General features: G+C 41.5%; 1 protein-coding gene across 1 annotated transcript in view; it reads left to right on the top strand.

Moving 5' to 3' along the window:
- The window catches only part of LOC309400797 (WD repeat-containing protein 48-like), a 105,666-nt gene that overhangs the window by 9,242 nt on the left and 70,184 nt on the right, over positions 1-26,240 (top strand). The window contains exons 2-4 of the mRNA XM_081969484.1: positions 15,293-15,433; positions 25,511-25,589; positions 26,100-26,182. Of these exons, the coding sequence (XP_081825610.1) occupies positions 15,293-15,433; positions 25,511-25,589; positions 26,100-26,182 (303 nt within the window). The remainder of the gene's footprint in view (positions 1-15,292; positions 15,434-25,510; positions 25,590-26,099; positions 26,183-26,240) is intronic.

The raw sequence follows: 26,240 nt of genomic DNA on the forward strand, positions 1-26,240 counted from the left end.
GCCGAACACTTCTTGGGCTCCGACAACACCAGGGCAGACTGGTTAAGCCGCACGACAATCGACCCTGCGGAGTGGAGCCTGAATCGTCGCATCTTCAACCAGCTGTCCTCCAGGTATGGGACTCCGGTCCTAGACCTCTTCGCAATGGCATCCAACAAGCAGCTGCCCAGGTACCTGTCTCATTACACGACACCAGGCGCAGAACGGACGGTGCAGGTGGCCTCACAGTCTCCTGTACGCCTTCCCTCCCCCCTGATACAGAGGGTGATTCGGAAAATGATAGAGGAAGGGGCCGAACCCATCTTAATCGCCCCCCATTGGCTGCGCCAACCATGGTTCGCGGACCTGGTCAATCTCTCAGTGGGCCCAGCATGGCGTCTCCCCCTGATACCGTCCCTTCTTCATCAGGGATCCATTCACCATCCCGACCTATCCTGGCTCCGCCTAACCGCATGGAGGCTGAGCGGGCGGTCCTGAGGGCGGCTAACCTTTCTGAGACTGTAATTCAAACTATTCAGGCTTCTTGATGCCCAGCCACTAATAGAATCTACGTATCAACGTGGCAGACTTTCATTACATGGTGCCTTTCTAAAGAGGTTACTCCCCTGGAGGCTTTGGTCCCCCAGGTTTTGGAGTTCCTGAAGCAGGGGCTTGATAAAAGACTCTCACCGAACACCTTATGGAGGCAAGTGTCGGCTCTTCGGTTCTCTCCCTGCACCGGGAGGAGCCCCTCTCCTTGCACCCTCATGTACGCCGCTTCATTAAGGGCGCGTCTAATCTCTGACCTCCTGTCATACACCCCTTCCCCTCATGGGATCTAACCAAGGTCCTTGACTTTCTCACTGAACCACCCTTCGAGCCTCTCAGGTTGGCCCCATTGCATCACCTCACCTTGAAAACAACCTTTCTGGTGGCCATCACGTCTGCACGGCGCGTCTCAGAATTGGTGGCCCTTTCCATCCGATCTTACCTGTGTGTATTTCATTCAGACCGTGTGGTCCTTTCCCTTGATCCCACCTTTGTTCCAAAGGTAAATTCGGCCTTTCATCGATCTCTAGACCTCACCCTTCCAAATTTGTGCCCTAATCCTTCTCCCAGTCTTGAACGCAAATGGCACACGTTAGACGTAAGACGTGCTCTTAGGATCTATATTGCCAAGATGGCCGTCTTCAGGCTCACCGAAGTGCTCTTCGTGTCTTTTCATCCCACAAATAAAGGGCTGAAGGCTTCTCCATCTATGGTTGGGCGCTGGATCCGGTCAGCCATCTCTAGAGCTTACCTGGCACATCACCTCACGCCTCCATCCAACATCACGGCACATTCCACACGCAGCGCGGCCACGTCAGCAGCATGGACAAGGCAGGCCTCGGTGGAACAGATCTGCAAGGCGGCCACCTGGGTTACTCCTACTTCCTTTATCCGCCATTATAAGGTAGATAGATACACGGCAGTAGATGCGGCATTCAGACGGCGGGTCCTTCAACAAGTTCTTCCCTCTTCTAGCATCTAGCTCCCAGTCTCATTCCTACCCGAGGACAAGCCCAGCTTTGGTACGTCCCATGCATGACTGCTGTCTCCACCAACTTTGGAAAATGGGCCGTTGGTTCAAACCTGATACGCCCCTTCTCGAGGCAGGTGGAGACAGCGGTCATCCCCGCCCTTTAGGTCCTGGCCTAGTTCACAGAGGGAGATCTGGGAGCAATACTGGAACATCAAAGGATGGAGAGCAATTGAATAATGCACAGCAGTCTACTTATGTCCTTCGTCATCAAAGCGGGAGGACACTCCTCAGAGGCGATGACATCACTTTGGTAGACTCAGTTCTATTGGTTACTGACTGAGTTAACCCATGCATGACCACTGTGTCCACCTGCCTCGAGAAGGGGAATATCAGGCTCCAAGCCATCTCACATTGCTCACACAACAAATCTTGTGTCTCAGTCACCAAACAGTTCCCATTGGCTGACGTGTTGCCATGGCTATTCCAGTTCACAAATTCTTATACACTGACATAATACACGACCAGTACTTGCCATAAATTCCTGCAGCTCCTTTAAATGTTGCTGTAGGCCTCTTGGCAGCCTTGGGATTCTTATTTTTTCATCAATTTTGGAGGGATGTCCAGTTTTGGTAATGTTACCATGTGCCATATTTTTTCCGGTGTTGATGACTGTCTTCACTGTGTAGCATGGTATATCCAATTGTTTGGAATTTTTTTGTACCTTTCTCCTGACTGATACATTCCAACAATGAGACCTCTTTGATGCTTTGTAAGCTCTTTGCAGACCATAGCTTTTGCTGTAAAAGGCAACTGAGTAAATGTTAGAAATGTTTTGCTAGAACACCTGAACTTTACATGGGCTTGATTAGAGTTACTTTAACTAATGGCAGGTGTGTACTGACTACTATGGTATTTAATGTCAGTTTGACTGTGATTCTCCTGCCCACTTAACAGTTCAAAAGCATGCAAATGGAAATAGATAAATAGGTGCCACTTCGGTGGGAAGGTAACAGTGTTTCATGTGCCTCAGCGTATAGTCATGCTGGCCACATGACCATGGAAATGTTTTTGGACAACACTGACTCCCTCAGCAAAGAAACAGCTGAGTACCACCCCCTAGAGTTGGAATTGACTGGACAGAGGAAACAATACAATACAATACAATAGCAGAGTTGGAAGGGACTTTGGAGGTCTTCTAGTCCAACCCCCTACATAGGCAGGAAACCCTATACCGTTTCAGACAAATGGCTACTGTAATGAATGCTAATAGAAATATTGCCAAAAGTAGGGCTATTAATCAATGTAATTACAGTTGGATAGGGCAAATTAGGCATTCAAGTCCAACCCTATAGTCAGTGAGGAAATTAAAGTGTTGATGATGTAGAATGGGTGTTGGCAACCCACAGCCCTAGAGCCACATGTGGCACTTTGGCCCCTCTCCTGCGGCTCCCTGCCGACCCGGTCGCGTGACCTGCTCTCTGCTCCGAGAAGGCGTGAGCCTCTCTACAGAGCCGCGTGGGTGAAGCTCCCCTAGCATTTTCTCCACACTGCCAGCGACCGACTTGTCAGGGTGTGAATTCCACCCTGTAAATTAACGAGGTATGGATCTTGGCATATCCTTGAAGCATACTTTTGAAATAAGCAAAATAAACCTGAGGTATATTCTAAGAAAAACATTTTATTGTAAAGAAAGTAAAAATACAAACTTACTAGCTAAATAATTACATCTTGGCAAAGAGTTCCTGTCTGCCTTGGCATGCAGACAAAGGAAAAAGGTAAAGTGAAGGTATGGAATGTGTGACATTCGCAGAGAATCATTGCTGATAAGAGACAGTTCATTCTGCCGTATAACTCAGAATGTGGGCACAGCTGGCAAACCAAATAAACGCAGTGACACGACTGCTTTTTGCGATTCAGTGTCCTTTGCTGGCAGCTCAGCACCAGCCACGGTCCCCTTCGTCTCGGCTTAGGAAGGAGGGGAATGGGGAGGACCAGCAGCCGCTGTTGTTGGATGCAGGGAGGAAAGAGCTCCGGCTCTACTGCACTGCACTGTGCTGCACAGTGCAGCGCATCCGGCTACTGACCTCACTGCGCATTGGCGGCAGCAGGAGGAGGATTTAACAAAACCTTGTTTAACTAATTGCTTTATGTTTTGATAACGGATGTCAATGTTTCTGGACCTAGAACCTGTGAAATGTGACTCAGAAATATAAACCACCGATTCATTGTCTTCCTTCACGGTGATTGGTCGAATCGGACGTGTCCAGATATCTGTGATCAAAGCATCAAACCATGTTAGAGAATTACATGCATCTGAAACACAAGCATATTCAGCTTCAGTAGATGAACAAGAAACAAAATTCTGTTTTCTCACTTGCCAGTAAACAGGACATCCATTTAGGAACATCATATAACCTGAAATACTTTACGTGATTTCTTATCACTTGCCCAATCAGAATCTGCATAACAACATAATTCTCCATAATCAGTATGTGTTGGTTCTAGCAATAACTTCATGTGTTTAGTGTGTTTCAGGTATTTCAATAACTTCTTAACTCATGTCCAATGAAATGTTTTGCCTTGCCTATGTGTCGTGACAAGAGATTAATACTAAGTGCAATGTCGGGTCTGGTCCAACTACTAATGTACAACAGTGACCCAATGACTGAACGATAAAGTGTTTGATCCTCGAACTCAGGACTTGGTTCATGTGTCAAGTTATGAAAATCTGTTTGCATGGGTGTCTTTGTTGTGTTAGCATCCTTCATGTTGCAATGATGCAGAATGTGGTCAATTTTCTCCTCTTGTGAAAGACTAAACCCCTTCTGTGTTTTGTCAATCTGAACACCTAAATAAGTGCTAATGTGACCTAAAGATTTCAATGTGAAGTATCTCTGCAAACTTTTAGCAAAAATCTCACTCATTTTCTTATTTGGACCAATATAAACAATATCATCAACATAAACAAGAATTATCTCATATGCATTGTTAGATCTTTTTGTGAACATGCACTCATCAGTTTCGGACTTAATAAAGCCCATTGAATTTAGTTTGTCAGTAAGACATAAGTACCACATTAAACCTGACTGTTTCAGACCATAAAGACTTTTGTTTAGAAACCAGGTATCCCCTTCTTGCTGTCGGAATCCTGGAGGGCCTCTCACGTAGATCTCTTAATCTAGGTCAGCATGTGATAAGCCGTGTCAACATCAAACTGGAAAACTTCTAAACCAAGAATAGTTGCAGTGGCTAAAGCAATTTTTACACTCTCAGTTCTGACTGTCGGTGAGTAGGTGTTTGTGTAGTCCTCAGGATAACGTTGAGCGAAACCTGGAGCTACAAGTCTGGCCTTGTACAATGACTCACCATTTGGCTTCCTTTTAATTTTGTAGACCCATCGAGTGCCAATAACTTTTTTGTTTGCTGGAGGTTTTGCAGGTGTAAATACATTAAGTTTCTTTAAACTGTCCATTTCATCCTGCATTGCCTCATACCACTTCCCTTGCTCTGAATCAGGAAGATGCTTGATTTGTGTGAACGGATCAGGAGGAAGTGTAACATTGCAAATCAAAGGCAAGGGTGTTTTTGTCAGTTGCCACGAATATCACTGTGGAGGGATTCCTTTTGTGACCCTCTTGGAACGTCTCGGAACAACAGTCCATTCTTCTTCTGCTTCGTTCTCGTCCTTACATTCGTCGCTAGCATCAGCATCGGCGGCTCGCGAAGACGGAACATCAGGTTGAGAAGAACTAGCAGATGGAATATCTGCCTGTGAATCTTGGTCATCAGGCTGCGTGGCATCTACAGTATCATCTCTAGGAAAATAAACTCCAAGATCATTGGAATGAATCCTGGACCAGTCAACATCTTCCTCAAAATTAGCAGATTGGGAAATCACAATTACATGTTTAGAGTCAATAAATTTGCTCCATTTTGAATTATCATCAATACCCATAAACCTCAGTCTCTTTGCTGCTGGACCTCCTTTTCTTCTTTGAACTAAGGGAATGTTCATCATAGCGTATGAACCAAAAATATGGAGGTTCTTGAGATCGGGCTCGTAGCCATACATCATGAAGAAAAGAGTCTGATTTATTACACTGCTCCAAGTACGGTTGACAATGTAATTTGCATATTTGAGAGCTTTACCCCAGTATATGCTACTGAGATTGGCATCTTCTAGGAGACAACGCATCATGGTTTGTAGGACCCCTTGTCTTCGTTCTGCGACTCCGTTATGAGCCAGTGTGTACGGAGCGGATGTTTGATGAAGAATTCCATTCTTACGCATCCAGTCCTGGAAACGCTGAGACACGAATTCGGCACCACGGTCACTCTGGATTCTGGCAATGCGAACTTGATGTTGGGTAGAAACAAGTGCTGCAAAGTCTTTAAAGATCTGAAAGGTCTCAGATTTCTCTTTCATTGGATATACAAATCCATATCTAGAGTAATTATCAACAATTGTTAGAAAATACTTTTTACCACCAATTGTTGGTGGAAAAGGACCCACTATGTCAGTGTGTACCAAATCAAAAATGCGTGTTGACAGGCGTGTAGCGTCTTTGGGAATGGCTGCTGCTTTGGATTTGGCCTTCTTGCAGACAGCACAATCCAAAAACACCTTACACCCCTTTAGATCTAAACCTTTTGCGAACTCCGGCATTTTCCTAAGAACACGGAAACTGGCATGCCCCAATCTTCTATGGCACTTGTGGATACACCTGGAATGCAAAGGTTTACCAGTCAGACATGAGCAAACATGAAGATTCGATTGAAACGGGCCTTAGAGACTAAGGCTCGCACATTATTGATGTCCATGAATACTGAACTGCAGGTTACTTTTCCGCCTGATGCAACAACCCAACAAATTTGGGCCCAATTGAAAAATTGCTACAGGCCCGTTTCAATCGAATCTTCATGTTTCCTCATGTCTGAGTTCCATGGTTCGAGATTGAAACCTGGTGAACAAATTGGTGGAGATTTGACCAAACTGAAAGGAATGAGAAGAGAATTGAGAGAAAGAGGCCATTTTATTGATGATGTTCAAATGATCAGCATTATCATTAACTCATTGAATTATGAATGGAAAGATGAAATTGCAAAGATTAACCATGTGCCTATTGCTCAATGCACAGTCGACAATATTTGCAGGCTCTTAATTGAGGAGGCGGCTTTAATTTTAGCCATGCCGCATTTGCGAGGACCACCCACATCAAGACCTCCAGCGAGACATCCCTTCCGAGGAAGAGCCTATGCTCCAAGGATCCCAACATGCTACATCTGTAACCGTGTGGGACATGACACCCGGGATTGTCCCCAACGAGTTCCAGCTCCCGGCACATACCAGCCCAGAGGAACAGACTCCAGAGGCAGAGGCGGAAGACAAGGTCGTCGTGGTCCAAGGCGTGATCCACAAGCCCCACTCGCCACATTGGCCTTAACCAATGATCCACAACCTGATCCAGAGTACGACAGACAGATTTGTGGACTTTGGACAGTGGTGCAGCGTTGCATGTTACCTACAGAAAGGAATTGTTCACAGAGATGCATGAGCCTGAACCTGAACTACGTGAACTTTATTCTTTCTCCAACCATCCTTGTAAGGTCATGGGAAAAGGAACTGTTTATGTTGAAGAGCTCAATGCATTCATCCCTGATGTTTATTACATACCTAAAGCAACTAGTAATTTGCTTAGTCAAAGTCACTTGTCTAGAGTGTTTACGTTCCAGGTTCACCACCTCGAAAAAGCAAGTTACATAGTTAAAAATGGAGATATTGTTGCTGAAACCATGCTAATTGGTGTTTATTACATAAAACCAAAACCTAAACCGCAAACACAGGCAAGTATACGAACTCCAAAAAAGGAGAGCACAGGCCCAGAGATAGATGTTCCAGTGAGAGATCCTGTAGCTACTCCAAAGGCTCCTAAAGCCAACAAACAGAAAATAAGGAAACAGGTTGCTCAGAGCAAGCCTGAGGTCCCTCACAAAACTGTTAATTTTGAAAATTCACTAACTGGTAAACCTTTGCATTCCAGGTGTATCCACAAGTGCCATAGAAGATTGGGGCATGCCAGTTACCGTGTTCTTAGGAAAATGCCGGAGTTCGCAAAAGGTTTAGATCTAAAGGGGTGTAAGGTGTTTTTGGATTGTGCTGTCTGCAAGAAGGCCAAATCCAAAGCAGCAGCCATTCCCAAAGACGCTACACGCCTGTCAACACGCATTTTTGATTTGGTACACACTGACATAGTGGGTCCTTTTCCACCAACAATTGGTGGTAAAAAGTATTTTCTAACAATTGTTGATAATTACTCTAGATATGGATTTGTATATCCAATGAAAGAGAAATCTGAGACCTTTCAGATCTTTAAAGACTTTGCAGCACTTGTTTCTACCCAACATCAAGTTCGCATTGCCAGAATCCAGAGTGACCGTGGTGCCGAATTCGTGTCTCAGCGTTTCCAGGACTGGATGCGTAAGAATGGAATTCTTCATCAAACATCCGCTCCGTACACACTGGCTCATAACGGAGTCGCAGAACGAAGACAAGGGGTCCTACAAACCATGATGCGTTGTCTCCTAGAAGATGCCAATCTCAGTAGCATATACTGGGGTAAAGCTCTCAAATATGCAAATTACATTGTCAACCGTACTTGGAGCAGTGTAATAAATCAGACTCTTTTCTTCATGATGTATGGCTACGAGCCCGATCTCAAGAACCTCCATATTTTTGGTTCATACGCTATGATGAACATTCCCTTAGTTCAAAGAAGAAAAGGAGGTCCAGCAGCAAAGAGACTGAGGTTTATGGGTATTGATGATAATTCAAAATGGAGCAAATTTATTGACTCTAAACATGTAATTGTGATTTCCCAATCTGCTAATTTTGAGGAAGATGTTGACTGGTCCAGGATTCATTCCAATGATCTTGGAGTTTATTTTCCTAGAGATGATACTGTAGATGCCACGCAGCCTGATGACCAAGATTCACAGGCAGATATTCCATCTGCTAGTTCTTCTCAACCTGATGTTCCGTCTTCGCGAGCCGCCGATGCTGATGCTAGCGACGAATGTAAGGACGAGAACGAAGCAGAAGAAGAATGGACTGTTGTTCCGAGACGTTCCAAGAGGGTCACAAAAGGAATCCCTCCACAGTGATATTCGTGGCAACTGACAAAAACACCCTTGCCTTTGATTTGCAATGTTACACTTCCTCCTGATCCGTTCACACAAATCAAGCATCTTCCTGATTCAGAGCAAGGGAAGTGGTATGAGGCAATGCAGGATGAAATGGACAGTTTAAAGAAACTTAATGTATTTACACCTGCAAAACCTCCAGCAAACAAAAAAGTTATTGGCACTCGATGGGTCTACAAAATTAAAAGGAAGCCAAATGGTGAGTCATTGTACAAGGCCAGACTTGTAGCTCCAGGTTTCGCTCAACGTTATCCTGAGGACTACACAAACACCTACTCACCGACAGTCAGAACTGAGAGTGTAAAAATTGCTTTAGCCACTGCAACTATTCTTGGTTTAGAAGTTTTCCAGTTTGATGTTGACACGGCTTATCACATGCTGACCTAGATTAAGAGATCTACGTGAGAGGCCCTCCAGGATTCCGACAGCAAGAAGGGGATACCTGGTTTCTAAACAAAAGTCTTTATGGTCTGAAACAGTCAGGTTTAATGTGGTACTTATGTCTTACTGACAAACTAAATTCAATGGGCTTTATTAAGTCCGAAACTGATGAGTGCATGTTCACAAAAAGATCTAACAATGCATATGAGATAATTCTTGTTTATGTTGATGATATTGTTTATATTGGTCCAAATAAGAAAATGAGTGAGATTTTTGCTAAAAGTTTGCAGAGATACTTCACATTGAAATCTTTAGGTCACATTAGCACTTATTTAGGTGTTCAGATTGACAAAACACAGAAGGGGTTTAGTCTTTCACAAGAGGAGAAAATTGACCACATTCTGCATCATTGCAACATGAAGGATGCTAACACAACAAAGACACCCATGCAAACAGATTTTCATAACTTGACACATGAACCAAGTCCTGAGTTCGAGGATCAAACACTTTATCGTTCAGTCATTGGGTCACTGTTGTACATTAGTAGTTGGACCAGACCCGACATTGCACTTAGTATTAATCTCTTGTCACGACACATAGGCAAGGCAAAACATTTCATTGGACATGAGTTAAGAAGTTATTGAAATACCTGAAACACACTAAACACATGAAGTTATTGCTAGAACCAACACATACTGATTATGGAGAATTATGTTGTTATGCAGATTCTGATTGGGCAAGTGATAAGAAATCACGTAAAGTATTTCAGGTTATATGATGTTCCTAAATGGATGTCCTGTTTACTGGCAAGTGAGAAAACAGAATTTTGTTTCTTGTTCATCTACTGAAGCTGAATATGCTTGTGTTTCAGATGCATGTAATTCTCTAACATGGTTTGATGCTTTGATCACAGATATCTGGACACGTCCGATTCGACCAATCACCGTGAAGGAAGACAATGAATCGGTGGTTTATATTTCTGAGTCACATTTCACAGGTTCTAGGTCCAGAAACATTGACATCCGTTATCAAAACATAAAGCAATTAGTTAAACAAGGTTTTGTTAAATTGCAATATGTATCTACACATGATCAAATTGCTGACATGCTCAACAAACCGCTTCCAGCAGCTCAACACGAGTATCTACGGAAGAAGATGTGCCTTATTTGATTATTTGATGATATCCGCTCAACTGGCAAAAGAAGGGGTGTCATTAAATAAAAATATTTAATATTTTATAAAATATACATTTTATTTATTTATCCATATCCCACATATATTTAATGTAGATTTAAGCATATTTAAAACAAGATAGAATTTATAGCCACTTCTTTTACTACTGCATATTAGAAAATTTACCTACCTTTAAATTAGGAATTGTTAATAAATAATAACCTTTAATTAATTTAATTAACTGCATATATCAATTTATATATTTATGAACTTTAACAAACATATTATATAGCGAAAAGTGTAATAGATTATTTAACAATTTTATATTATAAATATTTATCTATTTCTTCCCATTGCTTCCTCTTCCCCTTTAACGTGATTCAGTCTATAGCTTTTTATATAATTGTCTATAATTGTCCATAGAAAATTGATATCAAGGGTTGAATTTAATCAGTGACCTATATAATCTTATTTTTGTTAAATATTAATTTTCTTTTTTTTTAAGAGAGGGAGAGACAGGAGTACTTAGGGAAAGACCTTGTGTGAAAATTGGAAACCTATGGTATTGTGGAATAATTTTTTCAAAAAGCTAAAGATGGCAAACACATCCACAGCTACCAAAGCCTTAAAGAAAACACAGCCAGCGGTAGCCTCTCCAGCAGGACAAAAGTTAACAACAGACCTGTCGAACAGTGAAAAACCAGGATCTGTACCAACCCTACAAAGCCTACAAACCTCATTAAACATGATCCAGGAATTTATGATAAAAACACAAGAGTCAATAACTAATAATCATGATGACATGAAAGGCGATATGGGGGAAGTGAAAGGCGATCTAGCGGAAGTGAAAGGCGATTTGGGGGAAGTAAAAGGTGATATAAAGAAGTTGGATGACAGAATGGGGAAAATACAGGAAACAATAGCTAAAAATGAGCAGAAGATAAAAATGATAGAAACTAGGACAGAACAAACTGAAAAGAAATTGGAAGAAACACAAGAAAGACTGACAGCAGTTAACAGAGAGCTCGGGGAGGCAGTAGTCCACTTAGAATTAGAACGATCCTCTTTCCATTTAAGATTTCAGAACATAGTAGAGACAGAATTCCACCCTGTAAATTAACGAGGTATGGATCTTGGCATATCCTTGAAGCATACTTTTGAAATAAGCAAAATAAACCCGAGGTATATTCTAAGAAAAACATTTTATTGTAAAGAAAGTAAAAATACAAACTTACTAGCTAAATAATTACATCTTGGCAAAGAGTTCCTGTCTGCCTTGGCATGCAGACAAAGGAAAAAGGTAAAGTGAAGGTATGGATTGTGTGACATGCGCAGTGAATCATTGCTGATAAGAGACAGTTCATTCTGCCGTATAACTCAGAATGTGGGCACAGCTGGCAAACCAAATAAACGCAGTGACACGACTGCTTTTTGCGATTCAGTGTCCTTTGCTGGCAGCTCAGCACCAGCCACGGTCCCCTTCGTCTCGGCTCAGGAAGGAGGGGAATGGGGAGGACCAGCAGCCGCTGTTGTCGGATGCAGGGAGGAAAGAGCTCCGGCTCTACTGCACTGCACTGTGCTGCACAGTGCAGCGCAGCCGGCTACTGACCTCACTGCGCAGTGGCGGCAGCAGGAGGAGGAGTCGCCATTCCCGCTGCTGCCATGATCATGGCCCAGGAGGGTATCCTGCTTGTGCGCACGTGAGAAAGAGATGAGAGAGAGCGAGAAAATGATGGAGGGAGAGAGAGAAAATGATGGAGGGTGAGAATGAGAGAGAGGAAAAAGAAATTGAGAGAGAGAAGGGGGAAAGAGAGAGCGAGAGACAGAGACCCATTTCCCACAGAAAACCCTGAGAGCCATGAAACCTGGGTAGGTGTGGCTGGGGGTGGTGGTTTTCATGTGACAGAGTGACGTTGAGTTGCCCCCGCCCACCCAGGTTTTGTGGCTCCCTGTGTTTTGTTTTGTTTTGTGTGGGAAACGGGTCCAAATGGCTCTTCGAGTGTTTAAAGTTGCAGACCCCTGATACAGAATCCATGATCAGCTTCAGAGGTGGGTTTCTACTGGTTCGCCCCAGATCGGGCGAACTGGTAGTGGCAGCGGCGTGAGGCTCCACTCACCCGCCCGGATGTGGGTGCGCATACACGCATGCACAAGCCAAACCGGTAGTAAAATAAATTGAAACCCATCACTGATCAGCATGCTTGAGGAAATGGCTAAGTTTGCAGAAGTACAGCAAAAATTGTTTTTAAAAAAATGTCCTCTCCCCATGCAGTCTAGTGAGGACAGCCTAATAAGTCTAGAATATGTTGACGAAAGAAACTGGTCTGAGCAGAAGACAAAATGAAAGGAACTGCTTCTTGATTTTACACCTATTATTCCTGCAGTACATAGAATAATAACTGCACCATTGTATTATTCCGTATTTGAGAGTGCCCTAAGTTTCTTAGTCTATTTAATCCACTACTTTAACTAGTTCATTGGACAGAATGTGTTATTCCATTAGCTTCCTGTCACCAAGAGGACACTTTTTGACATGCTGATTTTGTTCTCAGAACACAAAGAAATCGGACTAATAGATTGTCTCCATATTATGCAATATGCTATTGTGTTCATAATTATATCTACAAAACAAAATAGCTACATCTATCAGGTGAAATTGTGAAATATCTCATATTTCTTTTAGTTATTATAGACATTAATGAACTCAGTGCTGTCATGTAATAAGACCACACTGTCCGCACACAAGGGACCTCTATGTAGACTGGAAATGGGACAAACATCCCAGTATTTGTAGAAATCTTTTTATTTAAAAAATGATAAGAGTTCTCTAAAGCCCAGTGTGAACTGAAATTCATTTGTGAACAAGGAATGCTAATTATAGTTTGGGAATTAGCATGAAAACATGGATTAAAAGAAGGGTAAGATGGGGTGTGTAGGAACAGATGCTCTGTGTTACAGTGAGTTGTTTTCCAGAGATTGTACGCCTGTTACAATGTGAGAAATTCAGGTTTGAAAAACACATGTGGGCAATGAAAACTCTTAAGAGGTGGGTCATTCCATGTCAAGTGGTCTGATTTCAGAAAAGTGCCCAGCTCGACGATCACGGATTTAGATGACATTTGATGTGAACATGCACACACGTTGGAAAACTCTTATGTTTGCCGATGCAATACTTGCGGAGATATAGTCATTTGTTTGACCCCATACCACAGCCTTCTACAGTATGACTCTGAGGTTTCAGCAATTTGAGACAATATCTCCGGCAATATTTTGTTGAGAGAAACAAAACTTGGCCATCTTGTACAACTGTTTGTGTTCTATTAAAAAAAATAATAAAAACATTCTCATGAGTGACCTCCATATAGATAATTTGGAGCAAAGTTGGACGAAAATTACTGCCTCTCAAAAAAAGTTTAAAGTTTGGCTTTTTATATCTCTGGAAGGAAAGGTATGAGAAATGTGAAACTTTCTGCGTAATAACTTAGCAACACAAGGTTTTCAAATATAAAATGTCATTCTCCTACTGCTTTCCAATAGTTCACAAATTGAGTGTAAAGTTTTTGTAAAAAATGCCCAAAATAAGGTATTTTCAGTCCGCTTTTACAAAAAAAGACCTCCTGGAAACTCTATTAAACCATTCTCATTAGAAAGAGCATGTTTTAACCCCCCTGAAAAAGTAGGATTGGTGTTTCATCACTGACGTATAAAGCCCTAAAAATAGGGACAAAGTGGAGGACGTCATATGGCAACGTCACATGCATTCTATTATTGTTTCATCTTGTTTGTTTAATATAGACAATATTACTATTATATTACATTGGTCCATGGTGGCATTATCATTACCAGTTCAGGCACTTGACCCAGCAACCCCATCGCCATAGGGGGCACACCCGATAGCCGTGCAATACCAGCCACAGGTGGAGTTCTTGGTTCAGGATCTCAAGCCTGTAGTTTGGTTTCTTCCTCGAGGTTCCAAGGCTTTGTGTGGGTATCTATTTGGTTCCCAAGACAGCAATTGGGCAGCTTATCCTAGGTTCCCAAGCCTAAAGTGGGTATCTTATATGGTTCCCAAGCCGAAGTCCGTACTGTTCGTATGAACTGCCAAATTCCAACAATCGCTTATTTAGTATTGAATTTACGTGCCACGTTCTTTGGTGTCACTTCTGGGAATTGATACTGTTGACCTGATAACATAACTAAAGGCACTGGAAGCATGCAAATAAGATGTGGTTCTGGAACCCAACAAACATCTTGTCTTTCAGGCCAATAAAATGAATGAGCAGGGCCTCGCGGATGCATAAATGTTCCCAACGCATCATTTTGTTTGATTGAAATTTCCACAACGTCGCCTACCCACCATTTTTTGTGATAAATGCAGGCAACATAACAATTTTAAATTCTGATCGACGGTATTGGACATTTTGGCCACAAAGTTAATCGTGTCATTTGAAACTTTGCTGACAGAAATTGAATTTGAATCAACTGGCACAAACTGGTGATGATCTCTTGTGCCAGCTATTGTGCTGCTAACTTTCCATCTTTCTTCTTGCAGCATCCTGCTTTCTTCAATTTTTTCCTTTGGAACACATGTATTTAATTCCATAAATGTTTCACCATGTGATTTTGTTTCACCAAATCACCATGTGACGGAGTTGGTGGTACGACTAAACATTTGGCTGCTTGAGCATCAACCAACCAAATACTTACGCCAACCTATCTGTCCAACATTTGCGACAGAAACATTCACGGAACTAAATACATATATGGTCTGAAGGAAGAAATGAAAGAAAGCAGGATGCTGCAAGAAGAAAGACGGAAAGTTTTTTCAAAGGGGAATGGAACATTCCCAAATTATCTGGAATACTCCATTCCTGAATGTGTGAGTTTTGTACATTCCTAATATGGGACATCAGTAGTTTAGGAATTCATTTTTTTTAATGAAAGGGAGGTATTGTTAAACATGAATAGCTTGAACAGAATGAAGTTTCTGCTTATAGTTCCTTAATGCTTCTGTTGGATTTATGTCAAATGTTTTAGGTCTCTTATGTAATTAGAGATGAGGTGGAGAAATACAATCGCAATGGGGTAAATGCACTACAGCTGGATCCAGCATTGAACAGACTTTTTACTGCAGGTCGAGATTCGATCATCAGAATATGGAGTGTAAACCAACACAAGGTAAACTAAGCATGGAATGTACTTTACAAATATGTTTTCACTGTTAGGCATATAGTGAAATGAGCCAGTGAAAATTGTTTACATTATTAAAGAATAGCCTTTGGGTTTAATCTTTTTTTTAACTTTTGTGATGTGTGTTTTTAATGTTGTACGCCACCCTGAGTCCTTTTGGAGAAGGGCGGCATATAAATCCAAATAAACCTAAACCTAAACCTAAATAACAATTCTGTATTTTCTTGGATTAAAAACTAGCTGAAATAATTAAACTGGATCCTGAACTTGGTGGCAAATGATGCACTGACTGCTAACGTAGTTCTGAAATATACACTGTGCACAATTATTAGGCAAGTGAGTATTTTGACAATATCATTTTTATGCATATTTTCTACCTCCAAGCTGTATAAACTTGAGTGCTTAGTGGATATAAGCATATCAGGTGATGTGTATTTGTGTAATGAGGGAGGGTGTGGCCTAAGATCAACACCCTATATCGGGTGTTGGCAACCCATGGCCCTAGAGCTGTATGTGGCTCTTTGACCCCTCCTGTGGCTCCCTGCTGACCCGGTTGCATGACCTGCACTTTGCCCCGAGAAGGCGTGAGCCTCTCCACAGAGCTGCGTGGCTGAAGCGCCCCAAGCATTTTCTCTGCACTGCCCATGACCAGTTGCTTTTTGCAATTCAGTGTCCTTTGCGGGCAGCTCAGCACCAGCTGCAGTCCCCTTCGTGTTGGCTCAGGAAGGAGGGGAATGGGGAGGAGCAGCTGCCGCCATCGCCAGATGCAGGAAGGGAAGAGCTTCAGCTCTCTTGCGCTGCGCAGCCGGCTACTCACCTCACTGCGCAGTGGCGGCAGTGGGAGGAGGAATTGCCGTCCCTGCCGCCACCATGATCCCGTCCCAGGAGGGTATCTTGCTTGTGTGCACGTGAGAAAGAGATGAGAAAGAGAGAGAAAAGAGGAGAGAAAGAGGAGAAAATGAGAAAATGTTGGAGGGAGAGAATGAGAGAGAGGAAAAAGAGAGAAACAATTGAGAGAGAAGGGGGAGAGAGAAATGAGAGAGAGCTGGAGGGAGAGAAAGAGAGAGAGGGAAAAGAGAGGGAAACAAATGAGAAGTGGGAGAGAAAGAAAGAAAGAAAGAAAGAAAGAAAGAAAGAAAGAAAGAAAGAAGAAACAAAGAGAAAGAAATAAAGCTCTCCCAGTCCTATGACGAAAGCATTGGCAAGCTAAATCTCTTGCCGCGAAAATTGCAGTTTGCCAGAAGGCACAAATTGGAAGCAAGTCTGATTTTTTTAAAGGAAATAACAGATGGGAAAAAATGCATCTGAAAATAAGATTACTTATAATTTTGGATAATGTATTATATTGTCAAACTCAAAAGAAATCAAAATATATATGCTATTGCTGTTAGTACAATCTTGCCAGCTTCTATCAACTTAAGAGTTCACTATGAAAAGATTACGGAGAAGCAATTTCCCACAATTAATAACTTTATTTTGGATTTGCTATCTTGTTCAATGAGAAAGAAAGAAAAGAAGGAGGGAAATGGAAGGAAGAAAGGCAAGGAAGAAAGAGAAGAAGAAAGAAAGAAAACAAAAAGAGAGGGACAGGAAAAAGAGAGAAAAACAGACATGGGAGGGAGTGTGTGTGTGTGTGTGTGTGTGTATGTGTGTGTGTGTGAGAGAGAGAGAGAAAGAGAGAGAGAGAGAGAGAGAGAGAGACCCATTTCCCACAGAAAACACCGAGAGCCATGAAACCTGGGTAGGTGTCGCTGGGTGGGGGGGAGTCACGTGACTGGGTGAGAGTGACCTTGAGTTGGCCACACCCAGCCAGGTTTTGTGACTCCTGGTGTTTTGTTATCTGTGGGAAACTGGTCCAAATGGCTCTTTGAGTGTTTGAGGTTGCAGACCCCTGCCCTATATCAAGGTGTGCATAATTATTAAGCAGCTTCTTTTCCTCACACAAAATGGGCCAAAAAGGAGATTTAACTGACTCTGAAAATTCAAAAATTGTAAAAAGTATTTCAGAGGTGTTAGGAATGTAAGCTAACAGTTGGGTTAGCAATATATAAACCAGGATGGTAGTACTGTAGCTTTAAGAGTGTACCAGACGTAGCTAAAAAGAGAGTTGGTGTTGATATGCAATACCATATACAGACAGCTGTTTAGTTTGTAAGTGTTACTATTATGGAGAAGATGGCACACGCACAATCAGCAAGTCTATCACTAATGACCCGATTGGATGGAACAAACTACGTTTCCTTGTCTATGAAGTGCAGCCTACTCCTGCGTACTGAGGGATTATGGGATGCTGTACAGAATCCACCGGACGTGACTTCTTGGGATCCAAATGTCGAGGATGATGCCAAGAAGATAGCAGAGGTTCAACGATGCAACGAACGAGCATTGTGTATAATTGGTCTAACATTGACTGACCAACAATTAGTTCATATTCGTGGGGAGAATTCTGCAGCAAGATGTTGGGATAATTTGAAGAAGATATATGTACGTGACACTGTAGGTGCACATATACATCTTACCCGCAAACTGTTTAGGGCACGTCTTCTGAAGGGTGGAGATATGTTAGCTCATTTAAACTTTATGAAAGGAGTTTTCCAAGAACTACATGAAAAGGAACTTATTTTCTCAGAGTTACATCAAGTCTACATCATTCTGTCTTCACTGGATGAGAGTTATGATGATTTTGTATCTTCACTTGAGGTCCTAACTCGAAATGAACTAACATTGTCTGACATAACTGCACGACTATTGGAAGAGTCCAGAAGGAGGTTGGAAAGGGAACAACTGAGAGAGAAACCACCACAACATGAAGAGTCACCTTCAACTGCCTATACTGTTAGAAAATGTTTTTCTTGTGGGGCTAAGGGGCATATAGCTAGATTCTGTAAACATGCAAAACACCAGAATATTAGAAAAGCTAAGAAAAATGCTAATGGCTATTTAGATATGTCTACTTTGACTATCTCTAGAAATGCACCAATAAGCCATGATTCATGGGTTGTTGATAGTGGAGCATCACAGTGCATTACTAGAAATAAGAATTGTTTTGTAAAATTGTCCGCCAGCAAGCAACATGTATCTTTGGCAAATGGTTGGAGGGTGAAAGCATCTGGTGAAGGTATGGCAAAGTGTTCATTTGTAAATGAGCGTTTATCCATGTTGTATATACCTAAACTGGAATTTAATTTATTATCAGTAAGAGCTCTAGTTAATATTGGCTATGTAGTAACCTTTAGGGGAGATAACTGTATCATAGAAAAGGAAGGTAATAGGGTTACTGCCAAATTAACAAATGGTTTATATATTATATCTGATGCCCATACTGCTAACTCAGTCTATGATAATGTGAAACCACATGATGAATGCATACATCTGCTACATAGGCGTATGGGGCACATTAATTTCAAGATGCTGCAACAAACTGTTAAGTTGTGAGAAGGAGTAAAGTTAAAACCTTGCAGTAAATATTTAAATTGTAATGTGTGTAGTCAGGAAAAGAGCAAGGTTACTCCAGCAAACAGATGTAATGTGTTTAAAACAAAGGAACCTTTGGAAGTTGTTTTTGCTGATCTAATTGGACCTATGAAACCCAGTTTGGGAGGTGCCTGTTATGTTTTGAGTATCATACTCATTCAAGATACAGTTTCTGCTATTTAATGAAAGACAAGACAGAAACGTTTCAACATTTCTTTAATTGGCTGAGGTTTGTGGAAAGAAAGATAAAAGCCAAGGTTATTACTGTAGTTACTGATAATGGGATGGAGTTTACCAATTATAAGTTCCAAACAATGTTAAAAACAGCTGCTATTGAGCATAAACATTCTGCTCCTTATAGACCACAACATAACTCGTTTGTAGAACGAAGGGGGCAAACATTACAAACCATGACTAGAACCATGTTATCCGATTCAGGTTTACCGGATAATCTATGGAGTGAAGCAATGATGTGTGCTAATCATCTACTGAACAACGTTGTAAATGCTTCTACTGGAGAGGTACCATTTACTCGTTGGCATGGTAGGAAACCTGATTTCAGCTACTTGCACACGTTTGGAGTTCCTGCATGGGTGCATATTCCAGCACAGATCAGATTGAAGGGACAACATAGAGCTAGGCAATTATTTTTCGTAGGTTATGACTCAAGCCATAGATCTTATAGGTTCTGGGAACAAGGGACAATTAAGATCTATCAGAGTGCTAATATGTTTCTAGAGCATGTTGGTTGGGATAAACTGGAATGTAACAATGATGTAGTTATTGAAACCCAGGTATTTCCTAGTGGTAAAACAGAAAGACCAGCTATAAGAATTAAAGAGGAAGTGCAAAGTCAGGATGAAGTGAAAAGTCAGGAGGAGTTAGAAGAACGGGAACAGACGCAACAAGAGAGTCCAATAGTGAGCCCTGAGTTGCCTAGGCGTTCTACCCGTGTAACAAGACCACCTGACAGATATCAAGCTAGTATAGCATGTCAAGTACATAAAGTTCCTGCAATGTATCATGAACTATCAACGTATCCTAAAGAGGAGCAAATAGTTTGGAAAGCAGCAATGAATAGGGAACTGAAATCTTTACAAGATCTGGAGGTATATGAGAATGTGAGATTACCACCAGGTGAAAATGCTATAGGATGTAAATGGATTTACAAGATTAAAACAAGTGTAGATGGGACTGTTACCCATAAAGCTAGATTAGTAGCACAAAATTTCAACCACTCGGCAAATGATTATGATGAAGTATTTGCACCCAGTTTAAAAGCCACAACATTACGTGCATCATTAGTTTGGGCAGCTAAGCATGGATATGTAGTAAATCATTTAGATGTTGAGACAGCATATCTCCATGCACCGTTGCAACACAGTATTTATTTAAAGAAACCTGAAGGGTTAAACACTGATAGCAACACTGATTGTTGGAAGTTTAAAAAGAGCCTTTATGGTTTAAAACAGTCAGGCTACGAGTGGAATCAATGCATAGTGAAGAAATGAGCAAGGATAGGGTTTAAAGCTGGAATGGCTGATCCTTGTTTATTTAAGCAAGAAAGCGATGGTATGATTTCATTATTGCTATTGTTTACAGATGATATAGCATTGATTACTAAAACAGAGCAAAAGGCTATTGAGATTATTACACTATTAAAAGCGCAGTTTAAAATAAAACACCTTGGTGAAATTAAGAAATAACTTGGTTTAAAGATAGATAAGACTAGGGGAGGATATAACATATCACAAATTGAGAAGATCAATCAGTTACTCAGGACTGTCAAAATGGAAGTGTGTAAACCGGCTAAAACTTCAATGAGTCAAGAATTTAGCCATGATGATGTCAAAAGCCCAGTTTTTGATAAGGGTATTTATCAATCCCTAATTGGTAGTTTATCTTATCTGAGCAATTGGTCTAGGCCAGATATTGCATATAGTGTTAATCAATTGGCCAGGTTTAATGCTGAACCTACTGAACGGCACTGGCAAGCTGCTAAATGTGTATTGAGATATCTTAAACAGACAATACACTATGCCTTATATTTAGAGCCTAAGGGTGAACCGAGATTGACTGCATACGCTGATGCAAGTTTTGCAACTGACATGTCTACACGTAAATCCACATCAGGTATTGCAATATTCTTAGGAAAGGCGTTAATTGGATGGCAGTCTATTCGTCAAAAACATTTAAGTTTATCAACAATGGAGGCCGAATTTTCATGTTTATCCTTGTTATGTACTGATTTGGTGTGTTACAAGCAACTCCTGATTGATATGGGAATTAATGTACGGGAGCCTATCGTTGTACATGAGGACAACCAAGCAGCGATCCAGATGGCATCAAATCTTGATGTAAAGACAAGGACAAAGCATACTGACGTAAAATATTTGAATGTACGGCAAAGTATTAGTAGTAAAATGATTACACTAGAGTATTGTATGTCAGAAGAAAACATTGCTGATCACTTTACCAAAGCTCAAGGTACGATAAAACATAAACATTGTTGTGAAGCATATGGAATAGGAATGTAAGGTTATATATATTGCTTACCCAAAGGGGAGAATGTTAGGAATGTAAGCTAACAGTTGGGTTAGCAATATATAAACCAGGATGGTAGTACTGTAGCTTTAAGTACTGCTGTAATGTGATTGGTTGCTGTTACCTCAAGCAGCCATAAGAGGGAGCCAGAATGACTGTTAGCTCTCTGTTTGTTAGACGCTGATCGGTGTATTGTGAGGTACTGTGTTTTTGCTACTGTTAGCCTAAACTGCTTATTTGATACTGGACTATGTTCGAAGGATCATTCCTTAACTGAGAACATTGATAACTGATTGACTGAACCGTGTATGACTTGGACTGTAAATTGAACTCTGAATACCTCTATATTTCCACATAGTAAACTACTATATTTTATACTATTCGGTGTCCCTGTATACTGGTTTGTGCGTGTTCTTGCATACCACTCTCATTACGCTTCTCTGTACACTCGCTCTCCTAACGGGGACCTTACTTACTTAACAAGAGGGATGCAGCACTCTTGAAATTGCTAAGATGTTTGGGCGTGATCACAGAGCCATCCAATGTTTTGTTGCAAATAGGCAACGGGGCCACAAGAAACGTGTTGAGAAAAAACGCTCATTAACTGCCAAAGATTTGAGAAGAATCAAACATAAAGCTACCAGGAACCCATTATCCTCCACTGCCGTCATATTCCAGAACTGAAACTTACCTGGAGTGCCCAGAAGTACAAGGTGTTCAGTGCTCAGAGACATGGCCAAGGTAAGGAAGGCTGAAACCCGACAACCACTGAACAAGGCACATAAGTTGAAACGGCAAGACTGGGCCAAGAAATATCTGAAGACAGATTTTTCAAAGGTTTTATGGACTGATGAGATGATAGTGACTCTTGACGGATGGGCCCGTGGCTGGATCAGTAACGGGCACAAAGCTCCACTTCAACTCAGACGCCAGCAAGGTGGAAGTGGGGTACTGGTATGAGCTAGTTGGACTTTTTCGGGTTGAAGATGGACTTAAAATCAACCTCCAAACTTACTGCCAGTTTTTAGAAGACACTTTCTTCAAGCAGTGGTACAAGAAAAAGTCTGCATCTTTCAAGAAGACCATGTGTCAGGCCTGCAGTCATATTCATTTTAGGATTTTGGCCTGCCACACTTTCTATTATTTTACTATGCTGTTTCATTAGTGGGGAATAGGGAGGGGGAATAGTAAGGAGCAGAATGTGTTGTTGTCAAAATAAAACATTCCTTTCTAGAAGCCCAAGGTCATCTTTTCTCTCCGCACCTCTGCACCTGACCGGAACTAGATCAGTGGAAATGCCAGTGTGGCAGAGGAAGATTGGACCATGTGATGAACTTGTGGGTGTGGGGACAAGATCATGAACTTTCAACTGGGTGGAAACCCAGGAAGCTTTCAGATTCGGGTTTCCACAGATGTACCAACATGTCTCTCTTATTAAATTGGAACTTTGATGAAAGCTATGCCTTGGACTCTGATTTAATTCTGGATGATATTTGGAATGCTGACATTAACCCGAATCTCCCTTAAAATAAATTGCCAGCAACCCTGGCACAGGGAGCTGGCGGGGGGTGCTGTCTCCCAACAGTGACCTGACCCGGTCAGCGTAAAAAGTCAGCGAAGAAGAAGCTGAGATGAGACGCTTCTCTACATATCCCAAGCAGCAAAGGAATTTTGGAGTTTTATAGTGTCTGGAAAGATGCAGCCGGAGGGGGCTGAAAAACTTAAATCACTCACTAGCCAGCCATGGGAAGAGATCGCAATGGACTTCATCGTCGAGCTCCCAGAGAGCAGCGGAAATAGAGTAATCTGGACAGTTATTGATTTGTTTTCCAAGCAGGTGCATTTCATCACTTGCTCAGGGCTGCTGTCCACAAAGAAATTAGCAAAAATGTTTGTGAAACACATCGCCTGCACGGGGTGCCCAAAAGGATCATTTCAGACCGCGGAGTTCAGTTCACCGCCAAGTTCTGGAGAGAGTTCCTGAGATTGATTGGGTCCACACAAGGACTCAGCTCAGCGTTTCATCCTAGCACGAACAGCGCAGCGGAGAGGGCCAATGTGATGGTGGAACAATACTTCTGGTGTTATGTGGACTATCAGCAAGACAACTGGTCGGACTTGCTACCATTTGCCGAAGTGGCATACAACAATGCGGTCCACAGCAGCACTGGATTAACTCCTTTCCAGATTACCAGTGGCATGGAATTTGTTCCCATGCCTGAGCTGCTTAGAGAACCTCCCTCCTCCATGTCTCTGAATGAATGGATGGACACACTAAAGAAAGGATGGGAAAATACGAAGAAAGCTCTAGCAGATGCGGCAGAAGCATACAAGAAGCAAGCTGATAAACACCGCTCGCTCCAACCCCCCTTTCGTGTGGGGGACAAAGTTTTCGTATCTACCAAATACATAAGATTCTAGAATGCCTAGTAAAAAATTGGGCCCAAAATTTCTAGGTCCATTCCCAATAGTGAAGATAATTAACCCAGTTACAGTTCAACTCAGTCTACCCAGAATTCTAGGGAAGATTTACCCAGTATTTCATTGTAGCTTGTTGAAACCAGTAATTGGGTCCAGCATAAGACCGTCCACCCAAGCTCCCCCTTCTCCTGTAGTGATAGAAGGGGAAACACATTACGAAGTGAAAAAAATCTTAGATTGGAGGCTGTATAGGGGTCGCTTACAGTATTTAGTGCATTGGAAGAGGTACCCTTTGTCCAAAGCTACTTGGGTGAAAAGTTGGGACCTAAAAGCGGATAAGTTAGTAAAACAATTCCATGAGAAGTTTCCTGATAAGCCAAAGGGTCCCCCGGGGAGGGGAGGGGGAAGAGGTGGTTAATTGTGTTATGTTAATTTTTATGTTATTCTCTTTTCAGGAAACGTTTTTCTTCTGAAGAGAGGCCGCTTGTCAGGCCTGCAGTCATATTCCTTTTAGGATTTTGGCCTGCCACACTTTCTATTATTTTACTATGCTGTTTGATTAGTGGGGAATAGGGAGGGGGGAATAGTAAGGAGCAGAATGTGGTTTTGTCAAAATAAAACATTCCTTTCTAGAAGCCCAGTGTCATCTTTTGTCTCCGCACCTCTGCACCTGACCAGAACTAGATTGGTGGAAATGCCAGCGTGGCAGAGGAAGATTGGACCATGTGATGAACTTGTGGGTGTGGGGACAAGATCATGAACTTTCAACTGGGTGGAAACCCAGGAAGCTTTCAGATTCGGGTTTCCACAGATGTACCAACATGTCTCTCTTATTAAATTGGAACTTTAAGGAAAGTTTTGCCTTTGATTCTGATTTAATTCTGGATGATATTTGGAACGCTGACACCATGATGTTTATGCAGGACAATGCTCCATCGCATGCATCGAACTACTCCACTGCGTGGCTAGCCAGTAAAGGCTTTAAAGATGAAAGAATAATGACATGACCCCTTTCCTCACCTTACCTAAACCCTGTTGAGAACTTGTGGGCCCTTCTTAAACAGGAGATTTACGGTGAAGGAAAACAGTACACCTCTCTGAACAGTGTCTGGGAGGCTGTGGTTGCTGCTGCACCAAAAGTTGATCATCAACAGGTCAAGAAACTGACACACTCCATGAATGGAAGGCTTATGACTGTCATTAAAAGGAAGGGTGGCTATATTGGTCACTGATTTTTTAAAAATGTTTATTTGTACATTTTGAGTTTGTTGTTTATTCTCACTTTAACAGATGCAAATAAACGAGTGAGATGGGCAAATTTTCATTTTTCATTTAGTTGCATAATAATTCTGCACAATAATGGTTGCCCAATAATTGTGCACACATCGATATTCTTCTAAGAAAGTCAAAACCTCACTTTTACTTTCTTAAATATTGAGGTTTGAAGTTTATTAACATTTTGGATTGATCAAGCAGTAGTTGTTCGATAATAAAATTAATCCTCCAAAATACAACTTGCCTAATAATTGTGCACACAGTGTAGATGAAGTTGCCTCTTGTCATAACAGTCTCAAGAGAATTCTTATGACACAGGATTAGAACTCAAAATATTGTTTTTAATTCCAGCAAGACCCCTATATAGCATCAATGGAACATCATACAGATTGGGTGAATGATACTGTACTTTGTTGCAATGGCAAAACTTGTAAGTAACCTTTTGAATACTATATGATGTAACAGAATGACGTGGGTCAGGTATCTCCGTGCTTGGTATTTGCATAATCTTTCGCCTTGCATTCATAGGCCCCTTTTTAATTTATAGCAGTCATGTAAAATTCCATTTAATATATGACATTTAATATACTTCGCAAACATAGTGGAAGCCATTTTCAAGTGATGTTAACAAACTAGAAAAACAAAGCTGCAAAAACATTTTAAAATAATGTTGCCAAGTGTCATAAAGCATGACAAAATGAAATACCCAATAAAAAAGAATCTCTGAAACAACAGAAGTGCTTCCCTGATATTAGCACCACTAATGTAAAAAAATCAGATATTGAATTCCAGAGATAGAGTTCCAAAGACATGCTTCCATTAATTAGCTCTTGCATATATTTCTGAGCAGTTATCACTAGTAGTGATTCTGTGTTTTAGTGGTAAACAAATTTCTCTTGTTACTTACCATCAAGACAAACAATCCATTTTATTTTTATAGTGATATCTGCTTCATCTGATACTACTGTTAAAGTATGGAATGCACACAAGGGGTTTTGCATGTCAACCCTACGAACCCATAAGGTAAAGTAGAAAAATGCAGTAAGATAATACTTGTGGTGACACATCAGTATCCTGGTAC

Source organism: Natrix helvetica (assembly GCF_964273705.1).
Source record: "Natrix helvetica genome assembly, chromosome: W".
Taxonomy (NCBI): Eukaryota; Metazoa; Chordata; class Lepidosauria; order Squamata; family Natricidae; genus Natrix; species Natrix helvetica.